This window comes from Heptranchias perlo, chromosome 1, assembly GCF_035084215.1.
Source record: "Heptranchias perlo isolate sHepPer1 chromosome 1, sHepPer1.hap1, whole genome shotgun sequence".
NCBI classification, from domain to species: domain Eukaryota; kingdom Metazoa; phylum Chordata; class Chondrichthyes; order Hexanchiformes; family Hexanchidae; genus Heptranchias; species Heptranchias perlo.
In genome coordinates, this window is record NC_090325.1 from 145,615,417 (window position 1) to 145,643,383 (window position 27,967).

General features: G+C 41.1%; 1 protein-coding gene across 1 annotated transcript in view; it reads left to right on the forward strand.

Moving 5' to 3' along the window:
* slc10a7 (solute carrier family 10 member 7) overlaps nt 1-27,967 on the forward strand; it is a 293,348-nt gene that overhangs the window by 202,547 nt on the left and 62,834 nt on the right. Inside the window, exon 7 of the mRNA XM_067992302.1 lies at nt 21,859-21,942. Within this exon, the coding sequence (XP_067848403.1) occupies nt 21,859-21,942 (84 nt within the window). The remainder of the gene's footprint in view (nt 1-21,858; nt 21,943-27,967) is intronic.

Genomic DNA, 27,967 nt, shown 5'->3' on the forward strand with positions numbered 1-27,967 from the left:
CTTGATTTAATTTTTAAATAATTTTTCTCTCAAGTAAATTCATTTTCTGCTTCATATATATATTAAATATTTTATTTTTTATTTTTAATACTTTAATTTATATTATTTTTCCCCCTGCTGCTCCCTGTCCTGTTCCTCTGAAGCCTGTTCGTGGCCACCATGGGAGTGAACTTCCTCCAATTCCCTATAATCTCTGAAAGGAGAGTCTGAATATAGGGCAGTAGCTTTTAAAAAGTGTTCAACTGCTGATTGGGACTATTAGGGAAAGATTTAAATTAGTTAGGGGGTGTTAAAGGATAACCAAAACGTGTGAGAAAAACACCAGCAGGGCATATGGGTGAGGCTGTGGGAGGACAGTTACCCAGATAAGGGTTCTGTACACAAGTATACATAACCTGAGCATAATTGGGAGCTAAATATTCCAGACTATAGGATCTTTAGGAAGGACAGAGAAATTGGGAAACGAGGGGGAGTAGCAAAATTGATAAAAGACACAATTACAACAGTAGCTAAAAGGGATTTCAGTCAGGGTGACCAGGCAGTGGAATCAGTATGGGCAGAGTTAAGGAACAGGAAAGGATTAAGACTCTGGTAGGAGTTGTCTAGTGATGTCGTGGGATGTAACATAAATACGGTGATCAGGGAAGCATGTAGCAAAAACAAAATGGTTATAATGGGAGATTTTAATTTTCACATAGACTGGGAGGAGCAGAACAGCACAAGTAGTAAAGGCAATGAATTTCTAAAATATATTCAGGACAATGTTTTAGAACAATGGGGTTAATTTTAACCCCCAAAATGGGTGGGTTGGGGGTGGGTGGGAAGTTAAAATAATGGGCCGGAACTTGCTCCGATCGGCATGGCAAGGCTCTCCGCACATCCTGTGGATAAAAAGTATGAATGTACTTACTGCGTGGTCCACGACATAAGTTTGCTGGATTCTGAGATCTTCCTTGTTAGTGCGTTTCGGTATCAGTGCAGGCCGTGTGCTCATGGAAACATTATGGGACGACTAGCCCTGCCACAAGCAGGCAAGTTAAACTCATAAATTTAAAGTGACATTCCCTATGTTAGTCTAAATAAAAATGTAACTTACTTTATTATAAAAATACAAGAAATGATTTAATTCACTTAAACATACAGAAGTTAAAAGTTTTTTAAAAATACTTATTTTTAATAATTTTTTTTTGTTTTTTGCAGTCACTATAAGTCATTGCGCTTTTAAAAAGTAGTGTAGGGCTGGTATTTTCAAGCATGCCTTCTCGTGGCGTAAGTATCTTTGTTCCAGCTGGGCAGATGTGTAAGTTTATGATTGTTTGTTGATTGTATTTGATTGTATTGATTGTGGTGTAGTTGGCCCTTTAATTCAGGACTGTCAAAACATGGTTGAACCAGTCAGCAAGTTTGCGATTTCTGGGTTTTAATGCACATTTGTGAACTTGCTCCCATGGATTTGACGGTGGTTGGACAGGACACCATTGAGGAACGGCACACGAGCTGAGTAAGTTCTGGCCCAGTAGCTTTTCAGAGCGGGACCACATCCCAGCTCCAATCCGCCCACTTCCGGGTTTGACCCAGGCGCATTTGGATGCATGTGCATAACAGACACCAGGAAGTTCCGCCCACACAAAGCCAGCGGGCCGATACTTAAAAGGGCGATGTACTTCATTGAAATAGTTGAGGTACTTAAGTTTTTGTGTATTACAAAACCAAAATGAATTTAACCTTACCTGTTCTGGTTTCCCATCGCTTCCGATTAATATCAAGTGAAAGCAAGCGGGAAGGGCTGGATCCATGAAGTGAGGGCCTTTATTGCACTGCTCGTGGGCCCCGAGGAGCAGGAGTGTTTCATCCAGACCCAACAAGCTCACCTGGCGCGACATTACCCACCCTTCCACATGCTGGACTCCCCCCCGATCACAATGCTGGCTGGATCCCCCTGATCTCATATGCTGGACCCTTTGAGCTTGAATGCTGGCTGGACCTCACCGATGCTGATTGGCAACCCCCCCGATCCCCATGCTGGCTGTACCGCCACCTACCTTCCCCTTTCCACCCCGCCTCCCCCCCATCCGATTTGTTCCAGGGCCCATGAGCGATCTCTCCCTCCTGCCCCCGCCGCCCCCCCCACCCCGTTTCACCGCTCCTTTCCCTTCCAACAGGCAGCTAGCCTGTCAATCTGGCTGCCTGGCACGTGGGATACCTAGAAGCCAAATACTCACCTTCAATTGAGTTGTGACTGCAGATTGCGACCCACTCACTTGGCTTCCGGGTTCCCCACACAAATATCTAGGGACGGGCTGGGTCCAAATTAAAATCATGCCCAATATGTTTTAGAACCAACAAGGGAACAGGCCGTATTGGATTTAGTGATGAGTAACAAAGTGAAATTAGTTAACAATCTGATGGTAAGGGAAAATCTTAGGAACAGTGACCATTAATATGATTGAGTTTGGTAAAATTTTAAAGGGGGTGCAGGAACAGAGGCGGATCACATACACAAATCTTTGAAGGTGGCAGGACAAGTTGAGAAGGCTGCTTTAAAAAAAAAAGCATACTGGATCTGTGGCTTTATTAATAGAGGCATAGATACAAAAGTAAGGATGTTATGGTAAACCTTTATAAATCACTGGTTAAACGTCAGCTGGCGTATCGTGTCTGATTCTGAGCACCACACTTTAGAAAGGATGTCAAGGCCTTGGAGAGGATGCAGATAAGATTTACCAGAATGGTACCAGGGATGACGGATGTGGAGAGACTAGAGAAGCTGGGTTTGTTCTCCTTAGAGCAAAGAAGGTTATGGGGAGATTTAATAGAGGTGTTCAAAATTATGAGGGATTTTGATAGAGTAGATAGGGAGAAACTGTTTCCATTGGCAGGAGGGTCAGTAACCAGAGGACACAGATTTAAGATAATTGGCAAAAAAGCCAGGTGGGATATGAGGAGAAATATTTTTACTCAGCGAGTTGTTGTGATCTGGAATGTATTTCCTGAAAGGGTGGTGGAAGCAGATTCATTAGTAACTTTCAAAAGGGAATTGGATAAATACTTGAATAGGAAAAATTTGTAGGGCTTTGGGGAAAGAGCAGGGGAGTGGGACTAATTGAATAGCTCTTTCAAAGAGCCGGCACAGACACAATGGACCGAATGGCCTCCTTCAGTGCTGTATTATTGAACGATTCTATACTTTAAATTTAAATAAGGCAAACATTGAAGGATGAGAAATGAATTGACTGCAGTATACTGGGCTGAACTGTCAATGGGTGAACATACAGTGCTACATATTCAAGTAAATATTTGATATGATACAAAACCAGTACATACTCCTAAAAAGGCAAAGATTCCAAATGTAGTTAAGCAGCCACAGTTAATAAAAGAGGAAACAGACAGTATCCAGTTAAAAGAAAAGGCTTACGTAAATGCAAGGAATAATGGAAATCTAGCAGACTTGGAGAGCTATAAAAAGCAACAGAGGGATACAAAGAAAGTAATAAAAGATGCAAAATGGGATATCAAAGCTAACAGCAAAAGTTTTTATAAATATATTGAGAGAAAGAAAGTGGTAAAAGGGAATGTGGGCCCATTAAAGACAATAAGTGAATGGTAGACATGTATTGAGTTTTCACAGTGGAGAAAGAGGACAAAATACTAGTGGTACAAGGAAACCTAAAATAAGTCAAGAGGAGAAATTTAGTGGGTTTAGTATAAGTAAAAAAATATGTTAATGGAGAAAATAAAGGGACTTAAGATAGACAAATCTCCAAGACCTAATGGTTTTCACTCCATGGTATTAAAAGAAATAGGTAAAGAAATTGCAGATGAGTTAGTCATAATTTTCCAAAGCTCTCTAGATACAGGAATTGTGCCTATGGATTGGAAAATTGCAAATTATACTTCATTATTTAAGAATGGTGAAAGGTAGACACCAGGTAACTACAGACCTGTCAGTTTAACATCAGTTGTGGGGAAGTTACTGGAATCTATCATCAGGGACAGAGTGACTGAACATTTGGACAAGAATGAGCTGATCAAAGAGAGTCAGCATGGATTTGTGAAGAGTAGGTTATGTCTGACTAATCTAGTTGAATTTTTTCACGAGGTCATTAGCCTGGTGGATAGGGGAGTGTCTGTGGATGTTGTCTACATGGACTTTCAGAAAGCATTTGATAAGATTCCACAACAGAGACTATTATCAAAAATGAAAGCACACAGAGTTGGCAGTAACTTTGTGACATGGGTTGGTAATTGGTTGGAAGGTAGGAGATAAAGAGTGGAGATTAAAGGAATGATGGGATGTACAAGTGGTGTTCCCCAGGGCTGTGTACTAAGTCCTCAGCTTTTCAGCATTTATATTAATGACTTGGATGAAGGTATAGAGAGTTGTATGTCCAAGTTTGCAGGTGACACTAAGTTAGGAGGCACAGTGAGTTATGTAGATAGGAGTAGGAAGTTACAAAGGGACATAGACAGACTAAGTGAGTGGGCAAAAATAAGTAGAAGCTGTACATTGTGGAAATGTGTGTGGTCATCCACTGGATCCGAGAAAGACAAATCAGAATATTTTCTTAATGGTGAAAGACTAGGAGCTGTAGAGGAACAAAGGAATTTAGATATCCATGTACATAAATCACTAAAAGCCAGTGCAAGGTACAAAACGTAATCAGAAAAGCTAATAGAATGTTGACCTTTATCTCAAGGGAGTTGGAATACAAAAGCGAGGCAGTTATGCTTCACTTGTACAAAGCCTTGGTTAGAGCCCACCTGAGGTACTGCGTTCAGTTTTGGGCACCACATCTCAGGAAGGATATATTAGCCTTGGAGGGGGCACAGCCTAGATTCACCAGAATGATCATAGAGTTATACAGCACGGATAGAGGCCCTTCGGCCCATCATGATGCCGGGGCTTGAAGGGCTAAATTATGAGGACAGGTTGCATAAACTTGGTTTGTATTCCCTTGAGTTTAGATGGTTGAGGGATGAATTAATCGAGGTGTTTAAAATGATAAAGGGATTCCTTAGGGTAGATACCGAGAAGCTATTTCCTCTGGGGTGGGAATCCAGAATAAGGGGGCATAGACTTAAAAGTAGAGCTAGGCCAGTTAGAAGTGAAATCAAAAAGCAATTTTACTTTTTCTTTCTGTCTCTTTTATCTGAGACTTTCAATCTTACCTTCTCTTTATTTTGCTTTTTCTATCTCATTTTATTGTACATTTACTAACCTTGTCTGGCACTTGTTAGTTTGCATGATTTGTGAATGAACTGCACTTCCTGGTTCGCACAGCATGGCTTGCTTCAAGCTGACTGGTTGAGGGGCCTTGGAGATCTTTCACCACTCATACAGCCCGGGAAAGAAAAGTGAAGTTTTTTAAACTCGCAGTTCAAACAAGTTGCTGCCAAAAAGAATGCGATAACTTAGTGGGCAACTTTAAATGTAATGAGCGGCGAGCATTCCTGGTTCGCCGCTCAGAGCAATTATTATTGATTCATCTGATCTAATTTCTTTCTCTCAGATTTAAGATTCGTTAAAGTCCTGTTCTAGAAGGTGGTTGATGTATGTTTGGGAGTTAATAGTAATCCCTATCATGCACACACGCCCATATGTATCAGCTTTTTCCCAAATAATAATGTAAAGACAGAAAGAAATTTTAGGTATGCAAACAGGAAGGGTTGCACAGACTGAAGTTCATACAAAGTGAACCGTATGGAGCCAAGATGTGCTAATCAGGCTTGGGCGAGGAGTTAAATTCAAAACTGGCGGAGAATTGAAAAAAAAAAATCCTCAACTGTAATGTTTATCTCGTTGTATCAAGGGTTTGGCTGAATCTCAAATACTATAATAAAACACTGGGCTACTGTATTTCCAAGAGGAATTTGAAGAGGAATGATCGGACTGCCACGACAGGCCAGACACATGCAAACCTTTGTGGTAAACCACTTTTTAAAAAATTTTATTGAAGTTTTACCACAAAATTTGCCCTTTCTACTCCCAGTTGAATGAATTTGGGGCATTTATATCATTATATGGCTCATTAGCTGCTTGAGATGTGGTAAAGAATCATGTAAGATGACAGTCTTGGCCCATTGGTAGCACTTTCGCCTCTGAGTCAGAAGGTTGTAGATTCCACTCCAAGGACGTAAGCACATAATCTAGGTTGATACATCAGTGCAGTACTTGAGGGTGTGCTACACTGTCGGAGGTGTTGTCTTTCGGATGAGACATTAAACTGAGGTCCCGTCTGCCCTCTCAGGCGGTCGTAAAAGATCCCATGGCACTATTTTGAAGAAGAGCAGGGGATTTCTCCCGGTGTCCTTCAACCAACATCACTAAACAGATTATCTAGTCATTATATCATTGCTGCTTGTGGGACTTTGCTGTGCGCAAATTGGCTGCCACGTTTCTTACGTTACAGCATTGACTGCACTTCAAAAGTACTTAATTGGTTGTAAAGCACTTTCGGGCTTCCTAAGGTTGTGAAAGCTGCTTTATAAATGCAAGTTCTTTCTTTCGTTGTTATGGGCACTTTGTGATTGAGTTCTGATTTTTCCATAATCACTAACTAAATTGGAATTCTTGGAATCCATGCATTTCAAGACCCACATTCATGCAGTTTTGTTAGTGGGGCATAAACTATGAACATGGCCCAAGATTTGTCCTGAAGTGGAACTTAGTTTTTTTTTACTTTTCAAAAGCATTTGTCAAAAATTTAGTATTTGCACAACAAAAGCTTGTAAAATCTGAAATTTTGCATATGTTTTTGTCTTGGTAGCTGCAAGTACAAATATTTTAAATTCAACTGTAGCCGTCTCATCTTCAAAATCACACGTAGAACTTTCAACTTCAGCGGTGACGTAAAGGCAAAGCAAATTGAGCGGGGTGTATAATGGGCGGCTGATCCAATATCACCTATTTCATACCCCCACCAAAGTTGAAAGTTCCGCCCGTGGACTTCTGTAATAGCGTAAAGTAGAAGCAGAACTGGGAAAGTGGTATAATCAATGGAGTTGTTGATTTCAAATTTACTTAACTCAAAAATTGTAACTCTTCTTTTTGAAACTTGGAGAGCAAGATGTCCTCAACAGTCAGAAGAACTAAAAATATACATTTTAGGTTTGTTACAAGATATACTGCATAGAAATTATATGACTAGGAATTTAACATTTACCGTTTCTATAGTTCAGATCATATTCATGCTGCAATTCCTTGCATTTGAAATATCCCCAAATCTGAACTTCTGGCACATAAACTTTATTGCCCTTTCTGTGACCCCTAGAAATTACATTTGCAAGGGTATAATTAGAAACTTTTACTGCATTAATAAACCTAAGCACTGTTATGTGTATTATAAGTGAGGGTAGATTTCTCATGCCAAAAGTAATGACTTAATCAATTAAATGTATTGATAACATAGTTGTGACAGAAACACAACTGGGGTGACTCTATATGATCCCTTTCTCCTGTGGCAAAGATGGTATATCATTGGCCAGTATATGTGGTTGACTGCTTTGGAATTGTACTTGATTTGACTGTCAGGCGGTCCACTTTTACATCAAAGAAAGGACACTTTTGTAATCCTGACGCCCTTGTGCTCTCAAGTCTTTCTATTTGCTGAATCTTTGTGGACTGCAGAATAGCAACTCCATGAGTAGTTATCTCATGCAAACAACATCAGATGCTACATTACCAGGAACTTGGTGAGAGCAGCTAATAGAATTTTGGATTCTGCCTTTTTGTGTTTTAATCAGTCATCGGTTCATTGAGAAAGCTGATTATTGTACAGGAGTAGTATATTGCTATTACTTTGCTTTGATATAGTATTGTATCTATACATGAACCTGACCAAGTAGTTTAGCCTGGAAACAGTGGTCTAGCAGCATGTTATTCACTTTCTGAGGTGAGAAGTGTGGGTATCCCACATGTTTTTGATTTATCATGATTCAGGATCACATGTTAAACATGAACATGCTAATTGTTGAACATGCTAATCCATACCCAGCAGAGAATAAAAGATGCAGTTTTCAGTTCATAAGGGATTCAGTCTGCTTATGGAAACCGTAGTCTGATCATAAACATGAGAAAAGTATTTGGAAAACCCTGAACTATAACTGCCTAACTTATGCATAATTAAATTGATTATGAAACAAATTCATCACTAACTCAAATTTTAGAAATGTATATTACTTGGTTACAATGTCATGTTGCCGTGTTATTAAATGAAAATGTAACTATATGCACACTATACCTGATAAGTACTAATTCACAGAGCACTTCCTCAGTCTTCTGTAGCTTTTAAGAATTTTCTGCAGCATGGAGGGGAACAAACACACTAGGATGCCATAGAATTCTCAGAAATAAGAAGCTTGCAATTGGCCTCTAAAAAGACACAGTAAGCATAGTGTCTACTGTTTTGGAGTGGGCAAACTGAAAAGGAATGCCATGCCCTGAACCACTCAACTATATTTACTTCACAATGCCTGTGTGCCTAAGCATATTGATGAAATTGGAAAATTATACATATATACTACTTTCTGTAAAACAGAAGCAATTTTCCTGGCACCATTATAAGTTGCATATATCCCTTTAAAGTTTATTAAAGCAGGTTTCTAAAAATGCACTAATTGAAAGGATGGTGTGAATGAGGTATGAAAAAGGAATTTTTAGTTATGCAAAAAATGTAATTCTAATGCAAATTGCTACTGTTTGTCTGTGATTGATACAATATCCAGTGTGCACACACAAAATTCTTTGAGAGATGTACTTTTAATTTGATGTTCATTGAACTACTTCTAAGGCTTTGCATATTGCATGGAAATTATATGACTAGGAATTTAACATTTACCATTTTTGTAGTTCAGATCACAGGAGACCAATGTCCATACTGTAATTCCTTGCATTTACATTTCTAAAACTGGCTCACTTATCCGTGAACCTGTGAAAATGTAAAATTGTATAAAATAAAATGTGGATAAGCATTCCAAGGGATATGGAGCGACAACAGATTCTGGCACCCGGATGGGGGATCCAGTTTTATCAGTATAAACTTGGGGAGCCAGTGTTTGGAGATTGTAGGCAAGATATATAAATAAAACAATAAATTAGGAGACTAAAGCTGTTGAAGGCTGCAGCTACCTATATAATTTTAAAATATTGTTAAATCTGAACTTTTAGCTCACAAACAATACTGGTCTTTTTGTGTCTCCTACAAATTGCATTTGCAAGGTTATAATTCTGGGCTTTTACTGCATTATTTTGCAGAAATGAGCCATAGTCCCTACATCGATATATGATTTTGATTTAAAAAATATAAAATACTTGGACAAAATATGCAGATGAGATTGTGAGCTGAAAATCGCCACAGGGTATACCCTTGAATAATTAAAATTCATTAATTGCCCTTGGCTTTGTTCTACATGGTTAGCTTAATATCTCTGATCTAAAAATTAATTATCTTAAAATGTGTAAATTTAAATAATACTAAAGACCTTCTGTGGCGTTGCTCATGGTGAGCGAGAGGATATGTTGTTTTATCCCATGCAATACATTTCACATACAATATATTATCAGACCCACTGATTTGTGGTGATTGAATAAGCAAATTGCATTTTTATTGCACAGTATTTTGTGAGAGTGTTGAAATTTTTGGGATCAAATTCTATAATTTGATAATAATAGTCAAATTATAGAATTGCATGGAAACTGTAAATCAGTGGCATTGATTATTATTATATGTTCATTAACTACTGTGGTTAATTTTATCCCTTAGCCCAGGTTACAGAGGAAGGAGGATAGGGATGATGTTTCAGATTGTAGGTAGGTTGCAGGTACTGCATGCAGCAGCACTAGAGAGTTGTGGGGATGTAAATGCTTTGGTATTGTTGGCACAGTGATTCTCAAATCTGGGAGTACTTTTTTAAAAATTCGTTCATGGGATGTGGGCGTCGCTGGCAAGGCCAGCATTTATTGCCCATCCATAATTACCCTTGAGAAGGTGGTGGTGAGCCGCCTTTTTAAACCGCTGCAGTCTGTGCGGTGAAGGTTCTCCCACAGTGCTGTTCGGTAGGGAATTCCAGGATTTTGACCCAACGATGATGAAGGAACGGCGATGTATTTCCAAGTCGGGATGGTGTGTGACTTGGAGGGGAACATGCAGGTGATGTTGTTCCCATGTGCCTGCTGCCCTTGTCCTTCTAGGTGGTAGAGGTGGCAGGTTTGGGAGGTGCTGTCAAAGAAGCCTTGGCGAGTTGCTGCAGTGCATCCTATGGATGGTTCACACTGCAGCCATGGTGTGCCGTTGGTGAAGGGAGTGAATGTTTAGGGTGGTGGATGAGGTGCCAATCAAGCAGGCTGCTTTGTCCTGATGGGGGTGTCGAGCTTCTTGAGTGTTGTTGGAGCTGCACTCATCCAGTCAAGTGGAGAGTATTCCATCACACTCCTGACTTGTGCTTTGTAGATGGTGGAAAGGCTTTGGAGAGTCAGGACGTGAGTCACTCGCCGCAGAATACCCAGCCTCTGACCTGCTCTTGTAGCCACAGTATTTATGTGGCTGGTTCAGTTAAGTTTCTGGTCATTGATGACCCCCAGGATGTTGATGGTGGGGGATTCGGCGATGGTAATGCCGTTGAATGTCAAGGGGAGGTGGTTGGACTCTCTCTTGTTGGAGATGGTCATTGCCTGGCACTTGTCTGGCGCGAATGTTACTTGCCACATATCAGCCCAAGCCTGGATGTTGTCCAGGTCTTGCTGCATGTGGGCATGGAATGCTTCATTATCTGAGGGGTTGCGAATGGAACTGAACACTGCAACCATCAGCGAACATCCCCATTTCTGACTTTACGATGGAGGGAAGGTCATTGATGAAGCAGCTGAAGATGGGCCTGAGGAACTCCTGCAGCAATGTCCCGGGGCTGAGATGATTGGCCTCCAACAACCACTACCATCTTCCTTTGTGCTAGGTACGATTCCAACCACTGGAGAGTTTTCCCCCTGATTCCCATTGACTTCAATTTTACTAGGGCTCCTTGGTGCCACACTCGGTTACAAATGCTGCCTTGATGTCAAGGGCAGTCACTCTCACCTCAGCTCTGGAATTCAGCTCTTTTGTCCATGTTTGGACCAAGGCTGTAATGAGGTCTGGAACCGAGTGGTCGTGGGGGAACTCAAACTGAGCATCAGTGAGCAGGTTATTGGTGAGTAAGTGCCGCTTGATAGCACTGTTGACGACACCTTCCTTCACTTTGCCAATTATTGAGAGTAGGCTGATGGGGCAGTAATTGGCCAGATTGGATTTGTCCTGCTTTTTGTGGACAGGACAGACCTGGGCAATTTTCCACATTGTCGGGTAGATGCCAGTGTTGTAGCTGTACTGGATCAGTTTGGCTAGAGGCGCAGCTAGTTCTGGAGCACAAGTCTTCAGCACTACAGCCGGGATGTTGACGAGGCCCATAGCCTTTGCTGTATCCAGTGCACTCAGCCGTTTCTTGATATCACGTGGATTGAATCAAATTGGCTGAAGACTGGCTTCTGTGATGTTGAGGATATCAGGAGGAGGCCGAGATGGATCATCCACTTGGCACGTCTGGCTGAAGATGTTTGCAAACGCTTCAGCCTTGTCTTTTGCACTCACGTGCTAGACTCCGCCATCATTGAGGATGGGGATGTTTACAGAGCCTCCTCCTCCCGTTAGTTGTTTAATTGTCCACCATTATTCACGACTGGGTGTAGCAGGACTGCAGAGCTTTGATCTGATCCGTTGGTTGTGGAATCGCTTAGCTCTGTCTATAGCATGTTGCTTCCACTGTTTAGCATGCATTTAGTCCTGTGTTGCAGCTTCACCAGGTTGGCACCTCATTTTTAGGTATGCCTGGTGCTGCTCCTGGCATGCTCTTCTACTCTCCTCAATGAACCAGGGTTGATCCCCTGGCTTATTGGTAATGGTAGAGTGAGAAATATGCTGGGCCATGAGGTTACAGATTGTGCTGGAATACAATTCTGCTGCTGCTGATGGCCCACAGCGCCTCATGGTTGCCCAGTTTTGAGCTGCTAGATCTGTTCTGAATCTATCCCATTTAGCACGTTGGTTGTGCCACACAACACTTTTTATGGTGTCCTCAATGCGAAGGCGGGACTTTGTCTCCACGAGGACTGTGCGGTGGTCACTCCTACCAATACTGTCATGGACAGATGCATCTGCGACAGGTAGATTGGTGAGGACAAGGTCAAGTAGGTTTTTCCCTTGTGTTGGTTTGCTCACCACCTGCCACAGGCCCGGTCTGGCAGCTATGTCCTTCAGGACTCGGCCAGCTCGGTCAGTAGTGGTGCTAAAGAGCCACTTTTGGTGATGGACGTTGACGTCCCCCACCCCGAGTATATTCTGTGCCCTTGCTACCCTCGGTGCTTCCTCCAAGTGGTGCTCAACATGGAGGTGGACTGATTCATCAGCTGAGGGAGGGGGGTAGGTGGTAATCAGCAGGAGGTTTCCTTGCCCATGTTTGATCTGATGCCATGAGATTTCATGGGGTCTGGAGTCAATGTTGAGGACTCCCAGGGCCACTCCCTCCTGACTCTATCACTGTGCCGCCACCTCTGGGTGGGTCTGTCCTGCGAAGGGGTTGGCGGGTTCTGACGGAAATTACGAAAGGAGACTGCCGAAATAACCGAGAAGTTTCAGCCGCTAGATATCCAGATGTTGCAGCTCTTGTGTAAATGGACAATGGATGTCATGGCTGACATATTGGGGGAATTTTAACCCACCTCCAGCATGAGCGGGAGTGTGGTTCGGGTCGGCGTTAAATTCTGAAGATTCTGAAACCCGACCCCAATTCGTCACGATCCTCGATCTGGCTGGCTGCCAACCGGGAATGGGAGGAAAAAAATTCAAATGCGCTTTTGCTGTTAATTTCGACAGGACTTCCGTGTTCCCCACATTTCCAGGTTTCCTGGCCACTACAATCACCCTCACACCCTCCCCGTCTCCCCATAAATATCAGAGCCATTGCTAGAAGTGTTCACTCAAGTTTTGTTTACATCGGAAGCTAGGCCTCAGTTACTCACTGAACTATGACAACTGTACCAAATAAAACAACTTCAATCCACCCCATTCTGTGCTTAGGCGAATCCATTATTAGGAAGTTTTATGGCACATTGACTGATATATTTTGCTCACACCAATTTATATCCCAGTCTTTAGAGCAAAATTCTAAGGCCTGGAGTAAAATATTGCCATGTTTACTATTTTGCCTACATTACAGTAGTGATTGACTTCAAAGGTAATTAATTGGTTGCGAAGTGCTTTGGAACATCCCGTGGACGTGGAAGGCACTATAGCAGTTCTTTATTTGTTTAAAGGGAGGTACTCCAAAAATCCATAGGTTTCTCACTGTGTGCAGTCATTTAATGCTATTCAGAGGGGCATATTTAGGAAGGCAACTGATATGGATGGAAATGTAGTCGAGTATGTACTTAAATTGAATGGTGACCAAACTAGGTTGGCCGAACTTACCTAAATGTGCAGGACCGCCATATAAGCTGTGAGAACCACTGTACTAGGCACTCGAAATTTCTAGAAAAGAATGGGAAAGAAAATTTGGCGGAGTGTAAAACTGGCGGTTGATTCACTATCGCCTGCTTTTTCACCCGGTGATAAAAGTTAAAATTACCCCCATATAAGTCTACCCTTAATTCCATGTTGCTTAATTTTTAAAAATTTTTGCAGCGCTAAACTCTAACTTTTCTGTGTTACTTGTTTTGTTTAATTCAAATTATTGAATAATTCAGTTTTTTGTGCAAGAACAACTATTCACTTGTTATTTATTGTTCAATAAATTTGCTCGATAGTTATTCTGAAACTGGGTTTGATATGATGCTCAACTGCTTTTTGAAGATGTGAGAAAGTTCCTGTAAGGCACAGGATAAATCCTGTAACTAAAGCAATCACAGAAGGATTTTCTGTTCACTATCTTGAGCTCAATATCAAAAACTCATCTGTATCAGGGCCAGCAAACATACTCCCGAGATCATAAGGAGCTGAGACTCGTGAGAGTAATCTATAATACAAAATCTGAAGTATCTGGAGTAAGAAGGGCAGAATAGATCCAAAAATGTAACAGGAGATTATGCGGTCTGAGAGAATTGGAGAGGGGGGGTGGGGCCTGGGTCTGGGAGAACTGAGGAGCTGTATTTAGGGAATATTAAGGTGATCATGGAATGTCAGACCAGTTCAAGAGGGTTCACAGGATCTGAAAGTTTTTGGGGGTTGATCATGGAGTGTGGAATTCCTGGGCAAAGATCCCAGAGTTATGAAGTGGGGAGAAGCCATGGGATGCAGGAGTATTGCGGGCCCCTGTGCATGGTAGCATTGAGTGAGGCGTGGCCGGCAGCATTAAGGATGTGGGGGTCTGCAGTGTTGAGGGGGGGGGGCAAAGGATTGGTGGGATTGAGAGGCAGGAGTGAGAATGTGCTGAGCTTCCTCTGTCCTTTTTAGGACTGTCAGACACTCTTCGCCTACTGGTGTTCCCCAAGCCACTTGCCCCCTTGGGGCTATCAGCATTTTCAAAATGTTGTTGCTAGCCATCAGCCAATGCTTCTATTTTCATTAGTTTAAAGCACAAAATGCATTAATACGGTATTTTCTGACTGTCGGGGAAGGGAAGAAAGGTATTGGTGCCCAGGGAGGCAGGGGAGAAACAAGAGGTAGCATTGGTTAGGATGGAAAGGCCAGAGACAACATTGAGTGAGAGTTATGATTTTCCCATCCCTCAAGTGGGTCGTGCTATAGAGAACGGTGCAGCAACCACACCTGACTGGGAGATGGAGCTGGCATGACTCATTGACAATCTTGTATATAGAAAATAAGAGCTTGCATTTATATACGGCAGGAGCTAAATTGGGCCGCGTTGCACCTGTTGTATAGGCGCTACACGGACTCCTAAGGACCCAAAATGGCATCCGCGATGCGTGCACACACTTCTAGTGTGATGTTCACCGGATGCTGCCTTGGTAAAGACGTTTGCGCATGCACACCTAACGAACACCGACAGCATGTAAAGTAGGGAGATTGTGCAGTAGATTAGTGTGCAACGCTGATTTAAAGGGACAGATTCGATTTTGGAACTCCATGCTCCAGCCAACGCACTGTCTTAACCTCGCACAGCTGAATAGCTCCTAAACGGGTGGAGGATCCCTCGCCAGTGCTATTTAAAGGGATCATATGGGAGTTGCAGGTTAGTTGCTGGATTATTACTTCTCCTGCTGCTGCATTTGTACCTGTTTTTGGAGATCTCCTATACTTGAATACTAGGACTAGGGGACATAGCCTAAAAATTAAAGCCAGGACTTTCAGGAGTGAAGTTAGGAAATGCAAAGGGTGGTAGAAGTTTGGAACTCTCTTCCACGAACAGCAGTTGATGCTAGCTCAATTGTTAATTTTAAATCTGAGATTGATAGACTTTTGTTAACCAAAAGTATTAAGGGATATGGGGCTAAATCGGGTATGTGGAGTTAGATCACAGATCAACCATGATCTCACTGAATGGTGGAACAGGCTCGAGGCCTACTCCTGTTCCTATAATATTTTAATACTCTACAGGGAGTGGGCTGGCTAGCTGACAGACAATAGCAAGGGCACTGGCGGTGTGGCAGAAGTGCAACAGGAGTGCTGTCACCCTGAGAGAGGACAGCAGGTTCATGTTTCATGGAGCCACTGCCACTTGCTGCCTCTGTTATGCGCCACCTTCTCCCGCAAGAAAGCGGGAAGTGTGTCGGTGAGTATCCTGCAAAATGTTTGGGCGATGTGGCTGTCATGGTTAAATAGTTGCCATTGTGTGTGACCGAGTTGTGGGTGTGCAGCTTGCAACAGTGGTAAAGTGTGAGGGTGCGAGGAAGCATCAGATTGGAAGAGTTGAGTACTGATTGAAAGAGTTGTTGGTAGATGGGTGATGGGGGGAGTAGTGCTCAGCAACCTTCATTCACTGTTTTGAAGGAACTCAACTGTTTGTAAACATAAGGACGGGACCTGTATCTCTGTTTTATGTGTGTGATTTCTGATCTCCATTTAGACTCCGTTCATACCCATATCTTATATTTTCAAAATATAAGAGTCCCGCAAACTTTGAGCAGCCAAACTGTTGCTCATTAAAAATTCTAGTGTTCCCATCATCACCATGGTTCACTATATTGCAGTACAGATTCACTTCGCCATTGACTTCCATCACTTCCTGCAGCCACAGTGCACCTTCCCTTTAAGAGGTGCAGGCTGCCTTTAAGTCGTGCTATCCACTCACGATATCTGGGTCCCCTGCTGGTGGATAGGCACTCAACAGCGCAGGTAGGGCTGGCTGCACGCAGCCGTCATAGAAATCACCAGGCAGCATGAATGTTACATGCTGCATGCATCTCAACGACTGGGCACGGGTTAATCGGCACTGCGATCCTCACGCCCGTTTTCGGGGTTAACCAATTTAACCCCCAGTGTCTTTCGCATCCTCAGGATGTCCACAAGCACTTTACAGCCAATTAATTACTTTTTGCCACTGTTGTTTTCTAGGCAAACGTGGCAGTTTTAATGGAGGCAGCTATCTTTTTTTGTTTGTGAAACTGCATGTACTCAGAAGTTAATTATGGCACAATTTGCTTGGTGGTTGAGCAATCTATCTTTGAAATGATATTGTATGGTGATTGGCAAAAGAACCAAAGGTGACATGAGGAAAAACTTTTTTACGCAGCGAGTGGTTGTGATCTGGAATGCACTGCCCGAGGGGGTGGTGGAGACAGATTCAATCGTGGCTTTCAAAAGGGAACTGGATAAGTACTTGAAAGGAAAAAATTTGCAGGGCAACAGGGATAGGGCGGGGGAGTGGGACCAGCTGGATTGCTCTTGCATAGCGCTGGCACAGACTCAATAGGCCGAATGGCCTCCTTCCTTGCTGTAACCGTTCTATGATTCTGTGCCAGTCCATAGACTGGAGGGGGTAGACGAAATTCATTGTGCATGTACAACCATCACATCAGGATGTCTACAAACATTTGTTTCATTCAAAAGCCTTGCAGATTATTGGAATGTGTATGAAATATATACTGAAGAGGATAGATTTTATATATCTTTATTATTCTCTAAGTATTGGTTGTATCTGTACCTTTTTGTATCTTCTCCTTCTGTGTCATTATACTACTTTTAAATAAATGTGGCTACTGGTTTTAGCCTAAATGTAAAGGTCTGACAATATGGTATTTCATGCCTTTTGGAGTAGACAGTAAGATGTGGTACGATTTACACACATTCTCCAGCAATTGTTGGCCTTTTGGCACGCTATCGCACTCACGACATGTGTACAGGCTCCTAAATCCGTGCCCATCATTCCTGCAACTCTATGTTTGAATTCCTCCAATCAAATTTCCACCCCTGCCACAGTACTGAAACGTCCCTTATCAAGGTTACATATGACATCCTATGTGACTGTGACCATGGTAAACTATCCCTCCTCATCCTTCTCCACGTGTCTGCAGCCTTTGACATGGTTGACCACACCATCCTCCTCCAATGCTTGTCCACCGTCGTCCAGCTGGGTGGGACTGCGCTCACCTGGTTCCATTCTTATCTATCCAGTCATAGCCAGAGAATCACCTGCAATGGTATCTCTCCCTGCTCCTGCAATGTTACCTTTGGAGTTCCCCAAGGATCTATCCTTGGCCCCCTCCTATTTCTCATCTACATGCTGCCCCTCGGCGGCGTCATCCGAAAACACGTCAGGTTCCACACGTACGCTGCCGATACCATTTCTACCTTACCATCACCTCCCTTGACCCCTCCACTGTCTCTCATTCGTCACACCGCTTGTCCGACATCCAGTACTGGATGAGCAAAAATTTCCTCCAACTAAATATTGGGAAAACTGAAGCCATTGTCTTCGGTCCCCGCGACAAACTCCATTCCCTAGCCACCGACTCCATCCCTCTCCCTGGCCGCTATCTGAGGCTGAACCAGACCTTTCGCAACCTTGTCGTCCTATTTGATCCTGAGATGAGATGCTGACCACATATCCGCTCCATCACCAAAATCGACTCCTTCTACCTCCGTAACATCGCCTGTCTCTGCTCGTGCCCCAGCTCATCAGTTGCTGAAACTCTCATCCATGTCTTTGTTATTTCTAGACTTGACTTTCCAATGCTGTCCTTGTCGGCCTCCCATCTTCCACCCTCCATAAACTTGAGCTTATCCAAAACTCTGCTGTCTGTATCCTAACTCGCACCAAGTCCCGTTCTCCCTTCACCCCTGTGCTCGCTGACCTACGTTGGCTCCCAGTCCAGGAACGCCTTGATTTTAAAATTCTCATTCTTGTTTTCAAATCCGTCCATGGCCTCACCTTTCCCTATCTCTGAAACCTCCTCCAGCCCTCCAACCCTCCGAGATCTTTGCACTCCTCCGATTCTTGCCTTTTATGCATCCCTGATTTTAATCGCTCCACCATTCGCAACCATGCCTTCAGCTGCCTAGGCCCTAAGCTCTGGAATTCCCTTCCTAAAGCTCTCCACCTCTCCTCCTTTAAGACGCTTCTTAAAACCTACCTCTTTGACCAAACTTTTGGTCACGTGTCCTAATATCTTTTTATGTGGCTCGGTGTGAAATTTTGTTTGATAACGCCCTTGTGAAGCACCTTGGGATGTTTTGCTACGTTAAAGGTGCTATACAAATGCAAGTTATCGTTGTTTTGGCTCATTGAAGGCTCAGTCTACTTATGGAAACTGCTTAAAAAGGTAGAAACTTCAAACCATAACTGTTTTAACACAAAGTGTAGAACATGAAAATTTATCTTTGTAGGTGCAGAACACTATTATCATTTGAAGGATTTTTCCTTTATTAAAAAATCAAAGTAACAGCAGCAGGAATATAGTGGCAAGAACTGTTAAAAGCTTTGCGAATGCGTATATAAATTTAAAACGTAGCATATATTGCTTGTCAATGCTTGCTAAATGTTTTATCTTTCTTACTTCATATTTCTTTGCAATGGGTTTTAAACTGGAGACAAATCTGGATATAGTTACATGGGAAACCATTAAAACTATTGTGGGTGGGTACACTGTTGATGTGTTTATGTAACCTGTAATATGAGTTCATGTTAATGATATTTAACACTGTTTTGGCAAAAGAAATCAAAACTACACAAATAAAATTATTTTTGATTTAATTTTGCTGTAATAGTATTTATATCAGAAAAGACTTGGGGTTTGCCATTGCTCCACAAATAGTTAACTCTCCCTATAGATGGGCTTTGAAATTCCTTTAGGCCTGTTTTCGGGTCTGAAGTGGGCACCGCACATGAAGTGCGCGCCTCAACCGGGAGGCCCGAGGCCAGCCTGAAAATGAGCCTCGGGCCTCATTAATATTATATGAGCTTGCTGCTGGAGCCTGTTGCGCATCCACAGGCAGCTCGGCCATTTTTTAAAAATGGATATTGGACTGCTTGCCTTGCCAGCAGTGCCCGCTCCCTCCCCGACTCCCCGTAAATATCGGGGCCAAATTGTCTTCGGCGTTTCATTTTAGCCATTCCTTCCCCCTTGCACTATTCATTTTTGTCACTTCTCTGATAATACTTTAAAAAAACTCACTAACGTCAGGTCTGATCTGGAGTAAGTTTCTTGCCCACTCTTCACTAATATTCATAAATCCATTTTTGAAAGGTAGGAATCCCAACCCTAACCCTAATTCCAATCTTGTAATCTTTGATTTACCCTATCTGCATCATGTGAGTTCAATAATGAAGAGTTTTGGCTCCAGACCAATGCTAAACACAATGTGAAGACTTATGTAAGCACCAAATGAAAGGATCTTGAACAGCTTCTAGACAAAGCTTCAAACCCTGTTATGTATACAGAACAGAAAGAATTTAATAATAACTAATAACAATAATGTAGGTCGCTAACTACAATAGCATTTCATCTTCTGCTTTCCACCTTCCATACGCCATTTCCATCTCTCTCTTGGCACAGAATTTTCTAGGTTTTGCCTTATATACCCAACATCCTCTCTTGTTCCCCAGGGATGCACGCCTTCCCACAGAATTGTTACAACAGACAAATTATCCATTAGAACATTTATCCACATTATACCCACATCTACCCGTCTTGTCACTTATGTCTTATGGTTGACCTATGACCTAACTCCATATACCTGCCTTTGCCCCATATCCCTTAATACCTTTGATTAACAAAAATCTATCAATCTCAGATTTAAAATTAACAACTGAGCTAGCATTAACTGCCGTTTGCAGTAGAGCGTTCCAAACTTCTACCACCCTTTGCGTGTAGAAGCATTTTCTAACTTCACTCCTGCAAGTCCTGGATCTAATTTTTAGGCTATGTCCCCTAGTTCTAGTATTCAAGTATAGGAGACCTCTAAAAACAGGTACAAATGCATCAGCAGCCTGAAGCAATAATCCAGCAACTACCCTGTAACTCCTACATGATCCCTTGTAGGATGGAGGGGCTGGTGGGGGGTTCTCAATGCTGTTTAAGACCTGTTCAGCTGTGCGAGGTTAAGACAGTGTGTTGGTTGGAGCGTGGAGTTCCAAAATTGAATCTGTCCCTTTAAATCAGTGTTGCACACTGATCTACAGCACATTCTCCCTACTTTACATGGTGCCGGCATTCGTTATGTGTGTGTGCACGAACACCTTTTCCAAGATGGCGTCCGGTGCACGTCACGCTAGAAATGGCGCCATTTTGGGTCCTTAGGAGTCCGTGTAGCACCTACAAAACGGGCGCTACGCAGCCCAATTTAGAGCCCAATATTTTCTGTATGATGGTAAATGTCAGCTGCTCTCACCTTATTAGGTTTTCTCTTGTTCACTTCCAGTCCACTAAATGTGGGGATTCAATGGTATTAAAAAAATCTAATCATGTATATATTTATTTTCTTAAAGTTCAGATTTGCCACCATTTATTCTGGTGACATTTTAATCCATTTTAATTCAAGTTTATACATAAGCTGTAGGTATAAAAAGAATAAGATTAACGTGTAATAACTGTGTAATTGTCAGCTCATTGCAAATTAAATGCATCAGGTCAGAAATGCAGTTTTAAATGTAACTATGAAATTGCAGTATTCCTGAACTGATGTTAAGGTATGGTACTCATTAGCAATGCCAATGTTTAAAAATTCACCACAAATGCATCTGTTACATTTTTCACAAAGAACAAGGGATACCTGATGATTATATACTTTTTCCATCTAACCAAAATGCATGTGGAGAATTGACTAAACCTCCATCGTAAGTAATGGAGAAAATCAGTACTATATAAAAAAAAATCTTATGTTTGTTCTAGCCATTGACCAAAAGTACTAAACGTGATTGGTTCTAAGGAAAATAACTCATCGTTGCCTGTCTATGTCTTCAATGAATGATAACAAAACAGAACTTCTTACCTGCAGATTCCACAAAACGCAAGTTACAGGATATATATAAAATGTCTTGTTCTGAAATCTATCCTACGTGTATAATAAAACCAATGTTAACTGTAATGTCAGGCAATAATTGGAAAACTCTTGCTGCTTGGATGACGGAATTACTTGTGATGGTGCAATAATTGCTTCAGTCTTATAAATAGCATTATAAACATTCAGGTTTTTTTGTTTATTGCTATAGCTTGCAACTTAAGTCAATGTATTCTATATGTGTGCTCATTTACATTTTATAGCACAATGACTGTATCAAAGAACCTCTCCTTTATCAAAAAAATATTGGTTGTAAAATTATTTCTGCTTTTTATTTGAACATTTTATGTACAGATATAAATATTGAAGGCCGAATATGTTTTAATTCGTTACTAGTATACCAATTCCTTCACTTTTTCTGTTTTTGGCTTTGCAGCTGGGCTCTTCCTCTTCAGTGCCATTTACTTCAATTTTCTCTCAGCTGTTCATGACTGTAGTAGTCCCACTCATTGTAGGACAGGTAAGCACAATTACTGGTATTTCATAAGTTTTCCCTGTCTGACAGCTTCTCTGGTAATGATGTCAGAAGTTGCTCTGAATCTGAAACATGAAAGTATAGGGATGGTATTATGCAGCAGATCAAGCAGAAATCAAACCACAGATTAGAGAAGAAGCTTCACATTAGCATAAATATTCTTCAGAGAAATTCAAATAAGTCATAACGCAAACCAATTTCAGCACAAGAAATGTTTTAGTTCATGGTAATCTTTTTATAAATGATTAATTCTTAATTGACATAATATAAAATTTTAAATATTGAGGAAACAATTGTTTTATATAATTTATTTATTGCTAAACATTACATTTAAATTTAAAATAAAACAGCCAAATTTTGCTGCAACATCATAGAAAATTAATAATATGTTGCTCACACAAAGTCACAGTCTGGTGCTTGGTTTCTCTTTGGTTGTTTTGGCTCCCTGTTTCCCACGACAGAGCTGGATTTAAGTAAGCTGCAGTTGGAATGTTAAAGTAAAATAAAGAGAAATTGAGATAAAGGGTGCCGTCCAGTGATTAAATAAGTAAAATATTAAACTTGGCAATCTAGTAGTTTAGCATGTCATTGTGGTGACTTATTTGCTGATGAAAAATGCTTCTATGACTCAATGTAGAATTTCACTTATTATGAAATCTCATCCTGAAGTATACCTCTCAAAATGTAATGCAGAAAATGTAAAATAAAGATTAAAAATACCATTGTATAGAAGCAAACCATTCCTCTCTTCTGCCTATATGATATATTACCTTCTTAATTGTTTACAATTTTATTTTTAATTATATAGCAGCTAATTGCCTGTGCTCACAGTACTTCAGAGGATACGCAATTTTATGATAGAAGCATTATACTATGTAACACACAATGTATTATACTGTTAACCTCCCATGGCATTGTACACAGACAAAAAATTTGATCTTTCTTCCAGTGATGGTCATTAATTCTCATTTATTTTTCTTTCTCTGTCTGTCTTTCTCTTCCTTTTTCTTTATATTTTTATATCATCAGTAATAACTTGTCTCTATAGAAAATGTCCTAGGGTACCATGAGGGGGAGGAGAAATAAGAGGGGAGATGAAGAGAACAACTTAAGAACTGTGATGGGAGAGTTAGGAGAAGTGACTGAAAACTTGATGAAAAAGTTTAAGAACATGTTTAAAGGTAGAAAGATTTAGGGAAGGATTTCCTGAGCATAGGAGCAGGCTGACAGAAGGTTCTGCCACCAATGGTGAAATTATAATAATAATGCAATCAGCCTAGGAGCTAGAAGTTAAAATACACTTTTTTAGAAGTCTGATAAATGATAGGACCAAGGCATTTGCAGGAAGAAATGGCAAACCCAAACAAACAATTCAAGCTCCAGCCAAATACTCTAAATTGAGCCTTGGGTTCCCAACACAAGAGTAAGTCTCTGGGGGAAAAACTTTCCAGGAATTTACAACAGATTACAGACAACTGTATTAAGTAAGAATAAACATTTTTTTTATGTGTTTCGTCTGAGTATAATTTTTACTTTACTTTTACCGATACATTTTCAGCTGTGGGGGAAAATAAATCACAAATGTTCTTGAGTGATCTGCTTGGTCACTTCCTGCTACTTGCCAATTTGGGTTGGTATTTCCTGCTATTTGCCAGTTTGGGATTGGTAACTTTATTTAAAAGATGAGCTGTTTGATTAGTATCATAGAATGGTTACAGCCCATGCCGGCTGTTTGTAAGAGCAATCCAGTTAGTCCCATTCCCCCTAATGTATGAGGTGTCTTGGGATATATATATTTATATGTATTTATAAAAAGCTAAAAACAAATACACTATGTTGTACTATCTGGATACTTTTGGAAAGTGAAGAAAACTCTTTGATTCACTCATGCCTACCTTCATTCAACATCCTTCAATCTGCTCAGTTTTCTGCTGCTTACCCTTTCCTCGTTTGATTTTTTATCCTAACTTTTGATTTGTTCATATTTAGTCAGTTGGGCATTTGATTGGTAATTTAACAGATAAATCCTTATTTCAGCCAATTACTTTTTTTTGTCCAGTGTTTGGGTGTAATGCCATGACGTATGGCAATTTTGAAAAGTGTGATGCAATGGATTCATGGTGGTTAAATCAGTGCCATCTTTAAACACAAGAGTCCTAACATTCCCTTGTAACCACAATCAATTCAGACAGAATCTTCATGAAGATCTCTACCCAGCATTTCTGAGATACAATTGAATAGCTATAATTAATTTTCCCTTGTCCTGTATATTCCAGAAAACAGATTAACTCCCGTCCTTTGATCTAAAAACCTTTCCTCAGTTCCCCAGTAAAGTGCATGCATGTAATTGTTGTTCGAAGTTATATTTGCTGAACTAAAGGTTGGAAAGAAAATAATGTTCCCTATCAAGTAAAAAATGGTTGAACATTACTTTAATACTAATCTACTTATTTTGGAAGTGTGGTATCCCCACAGATGATCCAAATCACTTGTTGTTATATCATGAAGTCATTTGCAAAATAAATTAAAAGCAAGCTGTCACACAAACCAAAGGAAGAGAAGTAACACAAATTTGAATAAATAAAACATGAAATTAGCACTACCACGATAGTTATTGTGTACCATCACAGTTTCATGTATGAGGTGTCTTGGGATATAGTTTATATATATTTATATGTATTTATAAAAAGCTAAAAAAAAATACTTTGTCGTACTATCTGGATACTTTTGGAAAGTAAAGAAAACTCTTTGATTCACTCATACCTACCTTCATTCAACATCCTTCACACAGCCCTGAAGTTGAGCCAAGTCCTGATCAATGATCTGGAGAAACCATTTGATGGCCAATGTCCCTGATGTCTTTGACATAGTAACGCACTGATTTAAGATGTATACTGACACATGCTACATAAAAGCCTGTGCACATTTCTGAAGGCAATTTTTTCACCTGATCAGGAACAGAGTTCTCCACATTCAGTGTTGCCTATTTAGAGCAGACTATCATGGTAGCTTAAGCTCCTCAGGTTTTTCTTCTCATAGTTTGTAAATGGTTTATACAGATTTTCATGAGTGAAATTAGGAAACACTTCTACACACAAAGGGTAGTAGAGGTTTGGAACTCTCTTCTGCAACAGCAGTGAATGCTAGCTCAATTGTTAATTTTAAATCTAAGATTGATAGATTTTTGTTAACCAAAGGTATTAAGGAATATGGGACTACGGCGGATATACAGAGTTAGGTCACACATCAGCCATGATCTCATTGAATGGTGGAACAGGCTTGAGGGGCTAAGTGGCCTATTCCTGTTCCTATGTTCCTATTTATTGATATGTTTTTTTAAATACTGCTTTGAAATTTTTAAAAAATGATGTCTGCTGGTGCTGTCAATGCTTTTTTTAAATGTTGGTTAATTATAAAATATAGTCAAATAATGCTCTGGTACTGACCGACATACCTGTGTCATTACACATTGCTCTGCACAACTGGCACAGAATGATATCTTATAAGGATCTTGACTTCAAGTTTAGAATTAAACGTGGCAATGTATTTCTGGTTGCTGATGGCCATGATAAGTGTCTGTGATGTCTGTCATCCAAGTGTGACACCACCACTTGTCAAATCTATCTCGATTTCTCAGTCCACATTTCCTGGAACTAACTTCATAGGAATTCCTGAATAGCACAAGGGAAGACTAAAAAGAAGAATAAGCAGACGCAGTAAAGGACCAGTCATGCGTCATCGCAATCAGGCATTCAGTGACTTTCAGTTAGTACCATGCATCACTTGGACAACAGCATGTCAGATTACATTGCTAAGGAAAATCCTTTAACCTCAAAACAGGAAGCAGCTCCAGAACACAAGCATACTTAAGTTACCAGGCAGTTCCATCGGGAGGTCTGCCTCAGTGCCAGCTGACATCGTGGCTTGTGCTCTGATTGACACTTTGGTGCAAATTTGGGGTGAATGGCGAAGACCCAGTATATTCAGACTTCCTCAATCTGCACCATCAGGAGATGCTTTTTGTCAATTCTGGATCCACACCAGAGGAAGTGAAAGAATGGCTGAAGGAGGAGAGGGATGTAGGCAGCAGGAAGGGCCCGTAGGTTTTCTGATGCATACGTCGATGTTCTACTTGCTGAAGTGAGGGCTTTAAGGAGACTGCGAATGGGAAGCCCATAAGAGGGTGGTAGAAATATTATGGAGAGAGGAGGCAGAGGTAGTAAGTACAACCTCTAGATATCTCCACTGCAGAACTGTCACACCGTGCGGAAAGAGGTTTAATGACCTTTCAAGCTAGGACCCGTGGGAGAAGAAAGAGGATCGCTCTCTCCCAATGACCAATCAGATTGCAGAATTTTTGACACGCTGAGAACAGTTTCAGCAAATGGAATGTAAAATCCAGGAAGTGAAATGTGCAACATTAAAATCATTTGTAAAAACAGTTACAGAAAGCAACAAAAAGGGAGGTTAAGAAATAATCGAATTAAATAATAGAAGGAAGGAAAAAGTTTTTAAAAAAATGTTAATGACCGAAAACTATTAAAATAAGGAGTAATGAGATTTCCAAGAAATACCCATAGAATGATTAAATTTCCGTCAGAGAGCAGGATTTATGCCATTGCTGTTTGTGGGACCTTGCTGTGTGCAAATTGGCTGCCGTATTTGTATTACAACATTGACTACACTTCAAAAGTACTTCATTAGCTTTAAAGCTCTTTGGGATGTCCTGAGGATGTGAAAAGTGCTATATAATTGCAAATCCTTCCTTTCGTTTAGTACGCCTGAAAGTACAGGACAGGAAACAGAACTGATACACGTACAGCAGTTGAAATAGTGTGATTTCAGAAGTACGCCTGATTAATGACTGCATTTCTGCTGACATTTTAGCTGTCTCACACATGTTTATGTTCAGTAACTCCAAGTTGGTTACAGTGATAAAGTATTCAGCAATTATTGTTTAAACAAAATTTAATCCAGAAAAGGATGTTAAAGTTTATTCTAATGTTCTTGACAATCTTTGTAGCCCCAGTTTTCCTCAATGCTTTTGGCATAGAAACACCATATTCTGAGCAGGCAGGAGCAGAATTTGGAGTGTTACCTGATTACATTGGGTCTATGGTCTTTTTTCTGCCCATCAAAATTTTTGGCCCATTTGAGGACAGACACATAATACATCTGTCCACAAATGTGCAGGCACATGTGAAAGCAGAATTATGTCAGATGATATTCCCACGTTTGCCCTCATATCAGTGCTGGGTGAAAGGGATACTTGTGCACTCCTAATGTCCAGCATTGCTACGACTCCAGAAGCAGATAAAATTTAAAAGGCCAGGGTTTTCCTACTGCAGTACAGAAACCAAATGGGGCAATTATTTTTGTTAAATTTTCAGGCTGGCCCACATAAGCTGTGGGTGGGCCTTCTTGCCAATTCTGTCCAGTTCCACCCTGCCCCAAATGATTCCATTCTCTGGATGTCGGCCCAGCTGGCAAGGCCGGTATTTATTGTCCATCCATAGTTATCCTCGAGAAAGAGGTGGTGAGCTGCCTTCTTAAACCGCTGCAGTCTGTGTGATGAAGGTACTCCCACAGTGCTGTTTGATAGAGTTTTCCAGGATTTTGAACCAATGACAATGAAGGAATGGCGATATATGTCCAAGTCAGGATGGTGTGTGACTTGGAGGGGAACTTAGAGATGATGGTGTTCCCATCCACCTGCTGCCCTTGACCTCTAGGTGGTGGATGTCATGGGTTTGGAAGGTACTGCCAAAAAAGCCATGGCAAGTTGCTGCAGTGCATCCTGTAGATAGTACACACTGCAGCCGCGGTACACTGATAGTGGAGAGAGTGGATGTTTAAGACAGAAGATGGGCTGCCGAACAAACGGACTGCTTTGCCTTGGATAGTGTCAAGCTTGTTGAATGTTTTTGGAGCTGCTTCCACCCAGCTGAGTGGAGAGCATTCCATCACACTCCTGTCTTGTGCCTTGTAGGTGGAAGAGAGACTTTGGGAA